General features: G+C 31.6%; 1 protein-coding gene across 3 annotated transcripts in view; it reads right to left on the bottom strand.

The window, feature by feature from the left end:
- The window catches only part of Dhc36C (Dynein heavy chain at 36C), a 338056-nt gene that overhangs the window by 165262 nt on the left and 153725 nt on the right, over positions 1 to 19069 (bottom strand). For all 3 annotated transcript variants that reach the window (XM_085817779.1, XM_085817780.1, XM_085817781.1), the window contains exons 28-32: positions 8976 to 9110; positions 8181 to 8294; positions 5972 to 6121; positions 3688 to 3870; positions 1690 to 1869 (exon numbers count right to left, since the gene is read on the bottom strand). In XM_085817779.1, coding sequence (XP_085673905.1) covers positions 1690 to 1869; positions 3688 to 3870; positions 5972 to 6121; positions 8181 to 8294; positions 8976 to 9110 — 762 coding nt within the window. The remainder of the gene's footprint in view (positions 1 to 1689; positions 1870 to 3687; positions 3871 to 5971; positions 6122 to 8180; positions 8295 to 8975; positions 9111 to 19069) is intronic.

Here is a 19069-nt window from a genome sequence, read left to right as displayed (position 1 = left end):
AAAGAAAGTTTCATGTATGTTAATGGGCTCACACGAGGCCGAGCGGTAAAGTCGCTGAACACTGGTAGTTCGGTCCGAGGTTCGAATCCCGTGAACGGGCTGGCTGCATGGGCGTTTTCGTGGTTTTCCCTATGTGTAACGTGTAGTTTCCCTTAGAAAGTCCTCCACGAAGGCATCCCTTCCCTTAGGCAGATAGCCCTCGTGTGCTTTGTCATAATTAAATACACTAACACCAACACCATGTATGTTAATGTATATTTCAGATACTGAAAGTTTAACTTTTGTATGGTCACTAAAAAAATGGTATCAAAATTATCCTCATAAATCAAATGCAAAATTTTGGAAATAAATGTATTAAATTGTTGTAAGCAATTAATCTTTAACTGTTGCAAAAACCTATGTATGCCATCTTCAATAAGATTAGGATGTGACTTTATTTACTTAACTAATATCTAATCTTTCTGTCATTTAATTTAAAAGGACTTTGTGATATTAAAAATACAGTCAAAAGTCATTAATTCGGACACCCATAATCCGGAATGATCTATAATCCGGACCTCAAAGCTACAAACTTTCTGCGCATGCGCCGCGTTCACGCATGCGCACAGGCATTTACGAGAGCGCGTAAGACCCTTACGGCTGCGAATTTGTTTGTGCGCATGCGCGTTTAATGTGTAACGGAGTTATACGCTAAGCTAAAGTTATCTAATTCAGTTAATGATGCAGATTGCGTTGTTCCTTAATCTTCGAATTGGATCCGGCTTATTATTTTTTGCAGACTGTTAGAGCAATTTTATAAAAGTAAGCTTGAACTTTCGATTATGTCAAATAGAATTTCCGATATATATTTACTACAAAGCGAAAGTATGTTTTGAAATCCGAAATCTGTTTATCAATTTCACGCTGCTCTGCGGCAGAGGGGGGGGGGCAGAAATGTAATTATTAGATTATGATAGATTAGAAAGATTATGTCAAATAGAATTTCCGATATATATTTACTAATATGTAATTTGTATCTACAAAGCGAAAGTACGTTTTGAAATCCGAAATTTGTTTATCAATTTCACGCCGCGGATTGGAAGTTGATCTCTGAGCACTATCCTTATCTTCAGGGCAGATGTTTTTATTTTATTTGGTTTATAATTCCGTACTAAGTGTAGTATTTCATCTCGATGTACTCCGTCTTTGATATGATTTAAATCAAGTTCCTCGTCATTATAATTCGCTTCCGATAGTGAAGAAAGTGACCCAGAGGTTATTGAAAACGAAAACATTTCGATTGACAAATTAGTCGGTATTCTCAACACAGCAATTATAGGACTTGAACAGCGGAACTTTGTAACGAAACAAGAAATTATGTCTGTTTAATAGAATTAAAGAGAAAGTATTATCACATGAAACGAAGCAACTTACATTGAAGGAAATGTTTAATAAAGTAAACAAATAAATATTAAGCTTTTTCTTTTTGTAAATTTTTATACCCTTTAGATCATAATTGTTCTTTATTTCATAAATTACGGTTTCATATTTTTAATTTTGTAATTTCTGCATGCCATCTTACCAGATTTAAACTGATTATCTATAATCCGGAAAAATCGATAATCCGGAATCGATGAAGTCCCGACGAGTCCGGATTAACGACTTTTGACTGTACTGAATAAAATTCTAAAGAAAATAGACTTTTCTCACCTTTGTAGGATAACTCGAGACATATGATAAAAGAGGAGGGCAAAAGTAAAGAAAAAGTTTTACAATTAATTCTTTATGTGCATCATTAATTGATAGTGGAAGCTCATTTAACCAAGAAATTAGCATTGGTTCCCAACCTAATGAAGTTGGTTCCATGTAAATCATTCCACATCTAGAAACCTATAAATTGTAAAGAAAAAGCAGTAAAATATTTGATATGAACATTAAATTTACTTCTTTCTAAAATAATAATTAATTTACATTAATAGCAAATGTTTTATATCAAAAAGGATAATATATAAATTTAATGAAACTATCTAATTAGAATGTATGAACCTGTTTTAGATAGTACTTCTGCATGACTAAGAAGTTTTAGTAAGTTTTTAAGATAGTTTCATGTATCTGCATTTGTTACATAAGTATAAAATAAAAATAAGCATAAAACAAATTTTGCCTACTAACCTGAAAAGCAGGAAAAATAATAAAGATAATTATTTATGAATTACTTAAAAGTCTGTCTAGGTATTAAGGAACTAACCGCAGATTAGAAGGTATAACTCAATTTAATCTCAGTAATTATTTTTAATAGTTGATCAGTAATACATCTAACTCTCTGAAAAACTTAAATGCATATTATTAGGATAAAATACAATTTGCTCTGGCATAAAATAAGAACTAAGTCAAATAAATAAAAATTTAGAATTAACATTTTCTTTTATTTACAATATTAAAGAGAGAAAAGTGATACTATTCCATTAGAGCAGCATCAGTTAAAATTGTTTGGCCACCAGTCATTGTCAAGTATAAAATTATGAAATAACAATAGAATTCGAAAGAGTTAAAAAAAATAGTTCTGTAAAAAGTAATTAATTTTTTTAAAATTTTCTTCATTCTTAAAGAAAGTAAATTTTTCTTTTTAAATATTTAACTTAGATTATTTCACACATAAATAAAAAATAACAAAATAAAAGGAAATTCAATCTAAACAGGTGGCATAAAATTACAAATATCATTCAACATCACAGAAAAAATTTCAGTTTTTGAATATAACTAATGCCACATAAATTCTATCAAATATGACTCTATATAATGATCAGCAGTGCCCTGCTAACAATTAGTTCTCCACTTAACGCTGTCCAACAACCACTCCACAGTTTGGGTATGGCATAGAGTTTCATGGTCTATAAAATTATAACTGTGATTCACAGGGAAATATTCATATCCAGCATTTCTTAATTAGTCTTTCTTATGTTCTTTTCAGCTGTCTGAAAATATAGTGGTGTTTTTCTGAATGGCAGTCATCAACGTTGTAGCAAAATGATTGGGAATGGCAACCAGAAAACATTCTTTGCTTTCCCTGCCTACCACTGTTCAGAAAGAATGCATATTCTTTCCGTTGTTTTTTCTTTTTGTGAAGAAACTTTTGTCTATTTCTACGATTTTGTTGGCTCCACCAGTTTTATTTCTTTTACAAGACATCAAACTATTTGCACATACCTTCCGCAAGTAGTTATTCCAATCTATTGTCATATTATGGCTGATTTCTAACTGAAATTGACCAAATTCAATTGATGTCAATTTCTGATACCACACAATAGATAAAACAAATGGCACTGAGGAAAGAAAGACAGGAGCCTTAAAACCATGTTTTGGTTCTTAATCCTTTTTTTCACAGTAACAATGTCATATAGGAGGATTGTTTGAGTCAAAAGTTAACTTCATCAGATGCTTTTGAGAACAAAGTCTATTGCTATGAATTATTCCTTTGTCCTGAAAGAATCTCATGGCAGCCTCTTTGTCCTTAGGTAATTGCCAAATTGTGTAATCTATCGTACTAAAAATGACAAAAAAAAAAAAAAAAAAAAAAAAAAAAAAAAAAAAAAAACAAGTGATGATATTTCAAACAAAAGCTAGAAATCTTCAGCAGGTTGTTGGTGCATTTTTAACTGATGCCGCTCTAATGAATCGTATCAAAAAGTTTAATAAAGAGAATCTTACAGTAGCTGGTGATGCAGCTTCCAAATCCATAGGTTCAAAAATTAAATTTGTTGTTGGTGCCAACTGAATTATTTCTCCACTCATCAAGCATAATTTTTTGTTATCATCAAGCACAGTGTTCATGTTTTCAATCCAAATAGCATCCACAGGACCATCAAAAATCAACCATTTGCGATCTGGTGTCTAGAAGATCCCATTTAGAAAAACTCATTTTGAATAACCATTTTTGTAGATAATATAAACAAGATAAATGAATTATTTTAATATTAATTCAACTAAAATATGTAATATTAACTCAAAGTCTTTCATAAGACCCTATTAGACAGTCAAGTGAGGCATCAGTATTTTTGGAATAATATAAACAAGATAAATGAATTATTTTAATATTAACTCAACTAAAATATGTAATATTAACTGAAAGTCTTTCATGATACCCCATTAAACTGTCAAGTGAGGCATCACTCTTTTTGGAATATATGATTAAATCTTATGAAGGTTTGAAATAAACCATTTTCTTTAAGCTTGAATGGAATAGAAGACCTTGGGTGTACAATCAAAACTCTGCCAATTGTAGGAATTAAAATAACATAAAGTTGAATTTATAATGTAATATAATATTTTAAAAAATTAATCTAAAGGCTATTTACATAAAGTTGATTTGAACTTAAAAGGATGAAATAAAATAATTACACTCAAAAACTGCAGTTGCTCTTAATATCTTCATATCTATGTTAATTCTAAAATAGCCAATAAATAATCTGAGTGTTGTGATCAAGAAGTCATATAATTATTTTATTTCATACTTTTTAGTGTCAATCAAGCTTACAGAAATAGCCTTTAGATTAAAAAAAATGTTCATATTTTATTTTGAAATATATTAAGCATCGTTTTTTTTGTATTTATTAAGAAACTGTAATTTCACTCAATTTTAATTAAATTTTGCTTAATCAATTATTTTTTGGAAATTCTTATTGTTTTGTTTATATTTAACATCCAATTCAGGAAGCAGTTTTCAGCGTGGCAGTTATACTTTATCAGCTAGTAGCACCATTATCTATTATCAGATACTGCATGAGTCCTTTTGCAAGAAGCTATTGCCCATAAGCAGATTTGGAAGAACATAGTTTTATGATAGAGATTTGTACATTAAAAATAGCCTTTAAAAAGCGATCATAGCCCAAGACTGATAATTTAGTCTAACTAAGCAGGCTCAACTTTAATGATTTGACTTAATTTCAGCTAGCAATTGATTAATGCTGGAATATTAATGAGTAGACCTCAGTGACGGAAAGTAAAGCTGCGAATATCATTGCCAAAAGATACATATCTAAAATTTTCAAAACCGTCACCTTTAATTTCATTAACCTCAAATTTTAAAACTCTTTAATCCCTTTGCATCCTGGTGAGGGCTAATATAAGGAAGTTACAGTAAAGATCTGAATCATAAAAAGCAAATTTTGAAAGGTTATAAGGTATTTCTCCCATCTTCTTAGCATGCCTTCGTGGCGTGGTGGTCTGTACACTAGGCTCATATTCAAGAGGTCCATGGTTCGATTCCCGGCGAAGGCATTGCTAATTTTTCAATCTCTCTTGCTTCCAAAAAAATCCTAATGGTTCTACAGTGGCATCCAAACTAAAAGGGTATTGGATGATGATTCTCCACACCCAGGATTTGGCGATTGGGTCCCCTAAAACCCCAGTCGCCCTTTAAAAGGGAGAGTATATAAGGTATTTCTCCAGCCTTCTTGGTGTGGTGGTCTGCATGCTGGGCGCGTATTCCAAAGGTCCGTGGTTCAATTCCCAGCAAAGGCGCTGCTAATTTTTCAATCTCTCTTGCTTCCCAAAAAATCCTAATGGCTCTATAAGGTATTTAACGTAAAATCCCTTTTAAAATTTGCTAACTATTAAATCGACAAGTTAATCAAAAGCAATAATTAATGAAATTCTCTTTTCCTCTTTATTAGAAACTGGATATGAAAAATTTCACTTGCTTTGGATTCAGTTCAGCATCGGCCACCTGGTACATGTTTTTCTTATCTTATAGTTTCATATGCTTGTATTAAATTAATAGCAATTAAAATTTATTATATGCATGGAAGTAATTTTAATTGATATTAATTTAATGCAAGCATATAAAACTAGAAGCTAAAACATGAGCTTTTTTTTATAAACTTTCTATGTAAAACTAGAAAGTAAAAATTTGTAGATGAAATATAGCTAACAAGATTTAACAAAATTTGGCTTTACAAATCTCTTTACATGTGTTTGAATAGCACTAACTTACCGTAGACTGTGCAAAATCTCTGTAGCTAACAGCTAAAATGCCATCAGACCATTCATGAGACACTGGATCAAACTGTCCATATAGCTGACCCATAGTTATTGATTTGGGGTTTATAACAATAATTTGAACTTTATTTTCATCCATAAGACCCTAAAAATATCCACAAACATAATTTTATTTGGACTTGAAGCCAAGCTATTTAAAATGTATAAAATATTACTATACATTTTACTAATACATGTTTTAATTCAATCAATGTAATTTAATAGGAGAATGCATGAAAAAATACAGACAGAAAACATGAGCATTAGTGACAGTGAGTTACTACTATAAAATTCTTTAAAGATATCGATTAAAAAAAAACAGTTCACTAAATACTAAGATAATTATACTTTTATACTGCTTATGATAAAACCTAAAAATGCTTCAAAATGAACATTGAAATACATTCAAATGCAGATTGAACCTAGAAGAAGCATATTAGTGCAAAAACTATTTATAAAATTGAAATAATCTTTTCAATAAAAAAGGGCTTTTCCATTAACCCTTTGACATGTGTGACATTATTTTTATAATTTTTCAAACTAAAAACTCTAGAAATTGAATATTATGATCCTACAGACAAATAATATATGAATTTAAAAAAATTTACTCTTGCCCATTGTTCTGTGGTTGGTGGTTGCACTGTAAAATCACTGCATGTCTAGGACTTTGAAACTTACTGAGGTAGTAGCGGAAAAAAACTTACCTGTTTCCGTGCGGGTTTCCAATAAATGACGAAATTAACGAATTTTAAAAAAAAAGTTATGTAAGAATTGCATTATATATAATTTTTTAACATTATTCTACAATGTAAATTGTGAGAAAAAAATAGAAAATAAACATTTATGTAATTTTTCTATAGCAGTGAAAATATAAGTAACTACATAATAAGGACGCTTGGCTAAATGGATTAAAAAACTCAGTAAAATAAGGATAAAAAAGACTCAGTGTTTTTTTTTTTTTTTTTTTTTTTTATAAATTTCAAAGAACAGCTTCTTTTTGTGACACTGTTCAAAACATGTTTTGTCTTTTTGGCACATGCATAGACTGACATTGCACGTTTCACACATGTATCTTGTTCTATGAGGTTTCTTCCTTGTGCTACAAAATGTACACTGCCTGGATCTAAATTTCAGTGGTATATGTTCAGAGTTATTTAGTTTTTTTCACCAAGCACATGAAATTTGTGGTTTTTTTGTGTTAATGGGAGGGGGGCTTGGTCTTTTTGGCTTTGGTACAGATCATTCGTTTCCCATTCATACTTATTTTATTCATATTTCATCCCAAAACATTCAGAAGATATTTTTTAATTAAATAAAACTTTGCACGATTTCTATTTTAAATTATAGCAAAGTATATTTACATTTAATTTAAACCACTGGAAATAATTTATAAAATCACAATACTAGCTTGGGGAGCAAGTGTGTTGAGGTCAAAGAAAAGTCTCTGGAGAAGAAAGACCTTTTTACTGAGCAGGTGCATGTATTGTTTAGTAATAAAATAACTCTGTGGTTTCAAATCCCCTTTATCTATACCCAGGTAAAAATAAACATTTGAACGCCATTGTGAAGGGCGGTGGTTTCAAGGCGCGACCACCGAGTCTCTAGAGGATTGTGAGCATTGTGACACAATGCTCTAGTGGTGCAGCTCTGAAACCAAAAAGCAAATGCTATACATATAGAGGTTATATATATATATATATATATATATATACAGTTGAATTATTTCAATTTTTTATTGTTTATGGTAGAAATCATGATGTGCGATGAATAACTTTTGAAATTTAAAGTTGTTTATATTAATAAAAGGAAGTTATTTTGTCTCATTGAAAACGAAATTTAAAAGGCATCAATTTGAAGTACTAAGACCTAAAATATGTATGATTCTGCAGTCATTTTGTGTTATTTAGAGGTAAACAATCAATAATCAATTGATTTTCACCCAAAAATGTCAGAAAGAAGGGGAGAAAAAAATTCGAAAATTGGTGGTTTCAAGGCAAAACCACTGCACATCAAAGGGTTAAAATAGAGTGTATTCTAAGAGGTACTTCATTCAAATCTTGTTGTATATAAAATAGAACAAATAATGCTTATTAAATGATAATTTACACCAGATGAAAGAAAAATATTTTACTTCAAAACTCAGCTTCAACATTAAGAAAACCTACTTGCTTACATATATCAGCTAAAGCACCAGCTAATACTCTATAAGCTGATGTCTTTCCCCCAAATGGCATCCCAACAATCATAAAACCATGACGCACAATCATCATTTCATATATCTACAGGAAAAGGAACAGAATAAAAATAATTTAAGTTCATTACATTTATATGACAATTTACAGAGAGAAAAATTTTAATTTTATATTAAAGACAAATACTAAATCTAATATTAATATATATACTAATTAGATTAAATTCAAACAATAAATATGTAAAAGAGAATTTGAAACACCAAGAAAAAAAAACAGATACATTAGAGAAAAATCTACATTACTTTTTAACTGCCCCCCAAAAAAATTACGTTTAAAATAATATTGAGTTTTTAAATCCATAATATTTAATAAAATTTTACATACATTTATTTTATTTCATTTTCATCAGGAGCCTTTTTCTTTTTAAAGAGATAAATTTAATTTGAAAGCAGGAAATGCTTAACATTCTTTGCTAACAGAAAAATTCTTAAAACTGCATTTTCATTATCATTACTTCAATTTCTGTACGTTTCATATTCCATGCTCAATAATGCAATATTATATTTGATGTAAGGAAAAACACATGTGCAGAAAAATTCTATATGGAGTACTCTCTTAGCAAGAAAACTGAAACATGATTATGTCTAAATTTCTAACATACTCAAAAAGTAATGATCACAAAATATTCGAAAATGAATTGTGCAACTGAAAAAATAAATAAATGTCTTTCATAAATTCAATTTGTAAGAATAAATATATCATTTATACTTGCTGAATTTTTTCCAAGAATACAGGAGGACACTGTAAATTTATTTCTTCGCAATATTTATAGACAGCTGCATTTAAATACTGATAATCAGGAGTTGGTAAAGCGATTCCAGGAAAAAGATCTGAGGTTATTCCCTGTAGAGTAAGAAATTACTTTTTAAAAATGAAATAACCTAAGATATAATGTTTTTAGGTAAATATACATAACAATATACACAACCTTCAATTTCATTTTTAATAACATTTGTGATATAATGAACAAGTTTGTAAACAGAAATGGAAAAAAAAAAAAAAAAAAAAAAAATCAATGCCGTTAAAATTCTTTTGTTAAATGATGATATAAGTAAGGCATGTTTAATTCACATGAAAACAAAAATTTATGTAATGTATGTGTTACTGGCAAAGCATGAAACACCAGCATTCTATAGAATGCCTAGGCATTGTATACACAATGCCAGACGATTTTAGGCAAAGTATGAAATATGAGAATTATTACATACATTCCCTAGGCATATAATACCCAGGCATTCTATAGAATGACAAATGCGCTTTAGGCAAAGTATGAAAAATATGTTATGGTAAGGTTATTATTTTAAAAACGTTCATTTCTCAGAAATTCAAATGTTATTTTGAAAAATTAATGAAAGAGTGCCATTAAAAAAATGTTATTCGAAATATGTAAAAAAATATTGAGATGATCTTGATACAACATAATAAGTTTGCTACCTGATTGACACTGGGAATCGGTAAGATCTACCAGACAACAGAAATTATATTTAGAAACAATCATTAGTTTCACATCGATGGCCTTTTTAATACCTTTTTGTTTTTCTGGCTGGGCTCATAAAGGCGGTTGTACAGTTCAATATCATTACGTGTAACGTTTTTGTAATTTGTTGAACATTCTTTCAACATTTTGTCACGTCCGTGTCCAGTACTCCAATGAGCTTTCATGAAATACGGAAAATAACTCGGCGTCTGTGGCGTAATACTGCACAGTACCGACGCTTTCTTTACCAGGCTAAATCAATGTACCTTTGCTTTCCATAAACATTGCATTTTAGCGATTAAGCCGCCAGTAGTCCAGTGGTTCCTTCTTGGTGGTCATTTTGGCCTTTTTACATCATTTATTAACTTCTAGTAAGTAGTTTCGGTTCTTTGAAATAAGACGGAAATGTATTTTATACTTTGCCAGTTTGGCAAAGTCCTTGGCATTTTATAGAATGCCTAGGAAATGTGTGAAATATGAATCGTTTCATACGGTGCCGGTTAGCTTTAGACATTCCATACAATGCCTAGGCATTGTATAGAATGCCGGATTTCAAACTTTGCCAGTAACATATGTATAAAAATTTATGTAAAAATTTCACAAACATAAATTTTTCATGCAATGCAATTAAACACTATTTAATTGTATCGCACTGAATTATACAGTGCATTTGTCCCTGAATTTCCCCCAATATGTTCAAATAACATCATCATAAATTTCAAGTAATAAAAATGATATAAACATTATACAGATTATCTTTAGATAACTTCTGTATGTTCCTCCATGTGTAAAATCATGAAATGATTAATTTCTGTTCACTTAGTTATATCCAAGTGAAAAAGAGAAAAGAATAAAATGAAACATATAGATATAGTACAAAATTGTATCTGAATATAGAAACACTCTTAAAACAAATTCACTCCACATTGAAACACAGTGCCTTCCAGGGGTAAAAAAAAAAGAAGTCATAGCAGCTAGACACGGCACTACCCGGCAGTTAGACAGGTGTCTTACTGCTGAATTTCTGCAGATGTAACACACGTGTACATTTGAAACAAACAAGCATAGTTGCTAAAAATTAGAAGCTTCTCGGTATTCATAACTTCACGTAATTTAATAACAAATGTAAGGGATAATAAATTTTGATGCTCAGATAAAATGAGTGCAAAAAGAAAGAGCTATTCTGTCAAGAACAGGAAAGGAATTGTGGAAAACTCCAGGGATAAATATCTTTCTGCAAAGGAAAGAAGCTGGATCTATGAATGGCCTGAAAATGTTGATTAGAGTACAATAACTTCAGTCAGCTGGTCAACAAGGAAATGCAAAGAAGTGCAAGTGTGGATCACATCGGGCACCATTATTTCCGGTATTGGAGCACATCATCAGTGAATGGATTTACTGATAGAAGAGCAAAGTATTTGGTTGTTTGCAAGGCTGATATTCAAGCATTTGCCCTTGCAATAGCACCACAGCTAGACATATCACCAGATGAACTCAAAGCATCAAAACACTGTGTGAAAAAATGGCTTCCTTCAGCAATATTAACTGTTTCTAAGATGATCAACAACACTGTTCAAATTGGAAGATAATGAAGTGATTAAACAAGCACTTGCATTCAAGTGTTTCATTCATGGCATCGACTTCTCTAAGTATCAACACTTGAGCATGGTAGCTATGGATGAAACTACAGTGTTTATGGGTCAAGGATCTAAATCTATCATTGATCAGAGGGGTTCTTCTGAGATATACATTCCCTCTACTGGTTACGAAAGTGTATGTATTACATGTATTTTGGAAATTAGTCTTGATGGAAAGGGCTCCCCTCTCTCAAATTATCTTTAACAGCATGAAAGAGAAAATCGAACAGGTTTCAGGTATTTATGTTCTCAAGACTGAAAAAGCTGAGTGCACACAAGCAGGAATAAGAAGGTAAGTCGATTTATTTCTATTACTTATTTTGTGAGGTGATCAACAAGGTATGCTAGTGTGGGATTCTGCCAGTATTTACCACACCAAACCATGAAAAACTTCCTTGCAGAAAGAAGAATTGAATAAATGATGATTCCTGCAGGAATGACTGCATATTTCCAAACTCTTGTTATTAAAATAAACAAGCCATTTAAAATCCACTGGTGCATGGAAATCCATGATTACACTGAAAATAGAATGGAGAGAAATCAACAATGAAACTTTGTTAAGCCTATGCTACAAGAACTCTTAACTTTGCTGAAGAATGCATGGGATAAAATAACGGACAGCTGTGTTGCCAATGTTCTACTAGCAGGCTGCATGGACAAAAAGAACTCTATTCCTCAACATGCGAGGCTATGGCAAATGGTCTTAGAGGAAATAAATTCACCAAAATTTCAGGCCAGAATTAATAATTTGGGGCTTAGTGTTGATGTTTCAGAAAAAGACAACATGGCTGCATATTAGAATAAATGATTTTGTTTGTTTCTGAATGTTTCTTGAACATGAATAATTGCATTTCTTGAGAATGAAGAAATGCCTTTCTTTAACATAAATTAAGGTTAACTGTGCACAATAAGACATCTCCTGAAAATAAGCGCTAGCATCAAAAATTAATATAACACAGGGTCTTATGCTTGAGAAAACATGGTAACACCATTATTATAATGATTCAAAAAGTACAGTACACCAATAAACTGCTTTAAGATGTCTGTGCTCATTAAACCTTAATGCAATTTTTATTTTTAATTTTCTCATAATATACAGAATTTCCAAATTTCCAACACAGGTTTGAAATCTAGATATACATGTTTGAAATCTAGATATTTATATTCAGAATGATCTAAATCAGACCACCAGCAAACAATTTTTTTTAAAAAAAGGGTATGCTTTATGCATTTGATATTTTTTTATAATAACTCATGCAGAGTTCCAATTCCTAAATTCACTTCGGCACTTATTAGCATAAATATGTATGAACAATAATTTGACTCCCTTTTTGTTTAGCTTTAATCTCAAATTGAAATATTCTACATTGAAACATCGTTTATTTTAAATGTACTCAAGAATTAATATCTTTGACACTAACTTGGCGAACCTATTTTCACTTTCTTCACCGTATGACAATACAACGCAGCTTGAGAAGTGACTCATGAAGCAATATCTAAACATTAAAATAAATAAATAAATAAATAAATAAAATATAAGCAACTGAATACCAAAGAGCATGGTAATCTTTTATGTTGACACTTTTATGTTGTTGGTGATAATTACAGACTTCAATTAATTGCATTGCAAAGCATTGAATGGTGAGAAAAAATTTCACCAAAAATTTCTTTCTATATGCAAAAAATACATTTTGCACATGATAATCATAGGCCGAAAGATTACATTTGGTGCTGTTTAAATTGAGATAAGCCCAGGACTGGCAGCAGAGCTGGTATGTGCGCAGCTGGTGGCAGAATTTAGGGAAGGCAAAATGTTTAGTATTTAGAGAAGCAAAAAGCAACAAAATTATGAGAATGCAAAATCTTCTGGGCTATCTCGCTAGATTTAATATTTAAACTAATAACTTGTGCTTGATTTGTAATGAGGTTGGGGATGCGTCTCACTTTCTCGAAAATTGTCTTTTCCTTTCACATATCAGATCACAATATCAAATTAACTGGAATAATGTTTTTGACAGTTTTAATGATTTCAGAAATTTATGTCAAGATATTGTTAGGTTTCTAAATAGTAAGCGACTGGCGGTGAGTGTTTGTGTTTGAGGTTTGTACTTCGTCTTGTTCCGAGCGTCCTTGTTAGTGTTCTTCCAGCTTGCAACTATTTAAGTGTTAATTTGTTGTGTAATGTGTCTTTTCCTAACTTTAACTTTGGTTTTACTAACATCTTATTTAATTATTTTATGTTTCTCTCTCTTTCCTTTTGTGATGTTAAGAAGCAGTTAGAATTCATGGAAGGCATGCAAATTTTTAGAAGTTACAGAAGTGTTTGCCAGCAGAATTTAGAAGCTTCAGAGAGTGCAATGGGTGTAAAATATCAAGCACCGGGCCTGGAAAAGTGTATGTGGGATTTTTCAGGGCATAGCTAAGTCTTAAACTTGCATGGGAAATAGGAGTAAGTATATAATAAATAACTAATAATAATTCAGGGCTTAACTTCTTCAGCATGCAATAGAAACAAGATAAAATCTAATTTTACATCACCAATACAGTATAGCGGACACTAGTTAAGCTTTATGATGATAGCTGGGAATTTGAAGATTTTCAGATATCACAAACAAAAAGCAAAATTTTATAATTAATGGACATTGTGCAGAAATGGTAATAAATTAGGATAATGTAACAGTAATTTTTCATTGCGATGAAGCTCGACTAACATCAATCAACATCAACTGATATCAATCATCCATCAACTAACGACGACTGAAATCTGCAGATGGTTTAAAATCCATAAAATATTGCTACCAGTAGAGAAAAAAGGGGCAGAGAGGTCGCTGAGAATGACAATTTAGTAGGAATTCTTGAAATGGCAATTACAGGACTTAAACTGTAGAGCTTTGTAACTGAACAAGAAATTATATATCTCTATAGAATTAAGAGGAAGTATTAGCTTAAAAAAAGCAAATTAAACAACTGGAAAGAAAAGCAAACAAATAAATGAGCTCTTTTTGTAAATTTTGATTCCCTTAAGCTAAAAAAATGCTTCATTATTTCATATCTTTAATTTTATAATTTCTGTAAGTCATTTTAGTAGATTTAAATTGATGATGTTATTTCTGGAAAGTTTGGATCTCCGACTTTGTACTGTATATATGAATTCCCACAATAACTTACTGATTTATTTTATAATGGGACAATATGCTTCTAATAAAAAGTATTTACAAACTGAACTGCTTATTTTTAATGTACTTGTACTCTGACACACATTCTCTGTTAATTAGCAGTTCTATGCCACAACATTGTCTGCCTGAACATTCTCTCTCTTTTATATCACTTGACAATCTCAAAAAACTGTTCTCACAATCTTTCTCATTGAATGTCACACTTTTGCTTTTCTTAGTGGCGATTCTCTTAGGTTTATGCACTCTGTGATAGAGTATTATAATACAGTCTCATATCCTACCATGATTTATTATTTGTAAAAACGATCTTTGACTTGCACTGTATAGCTGCAACAACTTCTTATAGCAGTTGAAATGCTATTGAGTTACTGACAGAAGTCAAGGTCCTCATCCTGCAGAAAACTTGTTCATGTCAAAATGGCCATGCAGAATGTGCAAAACAGTCATTTTAAAAATATTTAACTCTCTGATTTTTTAACCTCTTATCATTTAACCTTCCTCCTTTTATAAGAGTAACTTTTTTTTGAATGTCAATGCCTGATCTTGAAAAGGATCTACAAAGGATTTTCACTCTGAGTGAAATCATTTTGTTCATTTTTCACTGCAGAATATGAAGGAGAGGAATCACAATAAATACCCTCAAAATAATATTTTAGATAGTCAAAAACTTAATGACTTCAGAATAATCAATTTTAAACATTTCAGAAAAGCTTGCAAAACATTTCTTCATATATTTGTTACAAAAGAACTAAAATGGTTGTCTTAACAAAGCTTTCAAATTTACTCACTCAAAGCTGCCGTTACACACACACAAGAAAAACTATGACAAACGATTTTTTAAATGAGTAGTCGGAAGCATTTGGACCTCATTAAATACATGCTAAGATAAGCCACTGAATATTTACTTGTTTACTTTTACTTGAAACTGTGATTATTTACAAAGACAAAATGCAGCTTTTTTTTAAACCTTCTACATAATCAGACATATGCATTAAGATTAATTTTATAATAATAACAAGTTATTTTTTTATTGAATATTATGTGGTAGTATTCCTTCCCCTTTATTTTTCTTCTTTCTAGGTATTTCTTTCTCCTGATGAGGAGGGACCTTTAGCTGCCCTCGAAATTGATTGAGTGTTTCAATATACTTATGCTAATTACAAGGTTGTTTTTACGATTTTGATAGTTATATTTAAGTTTTACTAATGAAATATTTTAATATAATAATATGAATAATTTATATCTTTCAAATTTGCCTCATTTCACTACTTATTCGAGAATTCATGCAGATTTTGAGTGGCAAACAGTTTTACTACAGAAGAATTGTACAAAATTGATGTGAGAGTTTTGGCCTATCTGAATACGGTGTACTCCTGTGTAAAATTTCACTCTCTCTTAGAGACTCCTGCACTGTCTTGAATTAAATATTATAGTACAAGCATATAGTTAGTTAAAATGGTAAGATGTAAGTCTGAATCTCTGTTACTCTCAAAAGAAGTTTGTAGCCCCTGACAAAAATAAGATTAAATTGCTTAAATTAATTAAGTTACTATAAATTTGAGTACTATAAAGGAAGCTTTTGTTTAAGCCAGGTGAACCTAGCAAGTGATAATTTTGCATTTTACAGTCTTAATTTAACCCTCACAAGTGGTGAAGTAGAATAAATTTATAAAGAGAATATATTTCTGTGTCTGTTTTACAAGTTTAGAATTTCTAGGATAATTCTTCTCACAGAATCTATGTAGCACATTAGTTTCATAATAAGTTAGCTAACTTAGTTGAATCCAAGACAGTGATTCAATGCATAATCAATTTTCTAAATAAAATGTATGTTTTAGAGGTTACATAACAAAATTTTATTTTTATTTTATTCACCATTTCAGAAATTTAGCTGAGGAAACTTTACATACAGTGCAATTAGTATTAAAGCCATGACTGAATAGAAAGTATTTATTACAAATGTCAAATTATGTGCCATATTTATACTTGCTTTCAATACATATTTAAAACAGTTTTTATTCATTTAGGCAGTATGTGTTAAAAAAAGTACATAGTTTAAGAATTTTAAAGAATAATTTATAAATCAGTAACTTGCTCAAAAGCATTAAAAATACCAGTAAAGCTTTTAAAAATTTAAAAATGCATATACAGTCAAAAGTCTTTAATCCGGACTCGGCGGGACTTCGGCGATTCCGGATTATCGATTTTTCCGGATTATAGATCATCAGTTTAAATCTGGCAAGATGGCATGCAGAAATTATAAAATAAAAAATATAAAACCGTAATTTATAAAATAATGAGCAATTATGATCTAAAGGGTATCAAAATTTACAAAAAAAAAAAAAAGCTTAATATTTATTTGTTTACTTTATTAAACATTTCTTTCAACGCGCGCATGCTTACCTTACGCATAGCCGAAATTAGAAAATTGCAACCAGAAAACTATTTGATTTGTATTCGTGATATTTATAATGACGAGGAATTTGATTTAAATCATATCAAAGACGGAGTACATCGAGATTAAATACTACATTTAATAAGGATTTATAAGCCGAATAAAATAAAAACATCTGCTCTGAAGATAACGATAGTGGTGACAGATCAACTTCCAGTTCATTGTGCGTCGCGACCCCCCCCCCCACGCAGAGCAGCGTGAAATTGATAAACAGATTTCGGAACGGTTAGATAAACAAATTATATACCTTTATCCATTTTTTGTAGCAATTCGTTTTTTTGTTTGATGGACATCGAATCATACTTTCGTTTTCTAGATCCTTTGGGAGCTCCAGCATCGGAAATTCTATTTGACATAATCGAAAGTTCAAGCTTACTTTTATAAAATTGCTCTTACAGTCTGCAAAAAATAATAAGCCGGATCCAATTCGAAGATTAAGGAACAAAGCAATCATCAACATTAACTGAAATAGATAATTAGATAATTTTAGCTTATGCCGTCCGACGCGAAAACGTATTCTGCACTTGCGCAGACGCATGTGCGCAGTCGTAAATGTCTTGCGCGGACGCGTCAAACGCCTATGAGCATGCGTCAACGCGGCGCATGCGCAGAAAGATTTTAGCTTTGAGGTCCGGATTATGGGTGTCCGAATTAACGACTTTTGACTGTATTTTAAAATGAACATTACGTTAACAGATAAAACGCTACAAAAATATTGGATTAATTTAAGAAGTGGCTAATGGTAGCATATTTTATATCATTTTATTAATATTGATTTATAACCATGGATATTTTATACAAGCAAAAGTCGTTAATTCGGACACCCATAATCCGGACCTCAAAGCTACAAACTTTCTGCGCATGCGTCGCGTTGACGCATGTGCGTAAGACCTTTACGGCTGCGAATATGCGTGTGCGCATGCACAAAATACGTTTACGCATGCGCGTTTAATGTATAACGGACGGTATAAGCTAAGCTAAAATTATCTAATTCAGGTTATGTTGCAGATAGCGTTGTTCCTTAATCTTCGAATTGGATCTGGCTTATTATTTTTTGCAGACTAATAGAGCAATTTTATAAAAGTAAGCTTGAACTTTCGATTATGTCAAATAGAATTTCCGATATATATTTACTAATATGTAAAGGATCTACAAAGCGAAAGTATGTTCAGAAGTCCATTAAAAAAAAGTGGAATTGCTGCAAAAAATGGATAAAGGCATATCCTTTGTTTATCTAACCATTCCGAAATCAGTTTATCAATTTCACGCTGCTCTGCGGTGTGTGTGTGTGTGTGTGGGGAGCACCGTGGCGCGCAATGAATTGGAAGTTGATCTGTCAGCACGATCCTTATCTTCAGGGTAGATGTTTTTATTTTATTTATTTTTTTTTCAATATAACTTTGTACAAAAGCTTTCCAAATCAACACATTTAATACCGTAAGATCCCCAATACGTAAGGACATGAGTAATGTAAGCAACACTCACTAAAAGAGAAATCAGAGGGATAAAAAGAAGCTTTATTGAAAAAGTAGCATGGAGCACAATGCGACTGAAGGCCGAAACATCCCTGTGATGGGTGTCCAGCAAGAAACATCCATTCTTTAATAGGGGATATGATCTCCCCTGACTGCTAGGCAGGTTTCACAGCGTCTGCACATGCTGAGAATGAGGGTGTCAATGAGTTGTTGAGGCATTGGTGCCCATTCGTCTTGCAGCACCAATTGAAGCTCCGGAATCGTTACTGGTGGTAAGGTACGAGCTGCCAAGCGTCTGCCTAGAAAATCCCATAATGCTCGATGGGATTGAGATCCGGAGATCGTGCCAGCCAATCCATACGTTCAATATCCTCACTCTCTAAGAGCCGTTCGGCAGCTACTGTGCGATGACACGGTGCATTGTCGTCCATGAAAAGGAACTGCGGACCCATAGCGCCTCTAAAAAGACACACATATGGAAGAAGAATCTCGTTACAATAACGGGTCCCGTTGACTGAACCTGCATCGAAGATGTGAAGGTCTGTACGACTACCAAGCATGATGCCTCCACAAATGAGAACA

This window comes from Stegodyphus dumicola, chromosome 5 (genome assembly GCF_044657685.1).
Source record: "Stegodyphus dumicola isolate Sdum_Otavi_A_Nest chromosome 5, ASM4465768v1".
NCBI classification, from domain to species: Eukaryota; Metazoa; Arthropoda; class Arachnida; order Araneae; family Eresidae; genus Stegodyphus; species Stegodyphus dumicola.
Note: the sequence above shows the minus strand (reverse complement) of the source record. Positions and strands in the feature narration are given on the sequence as shown.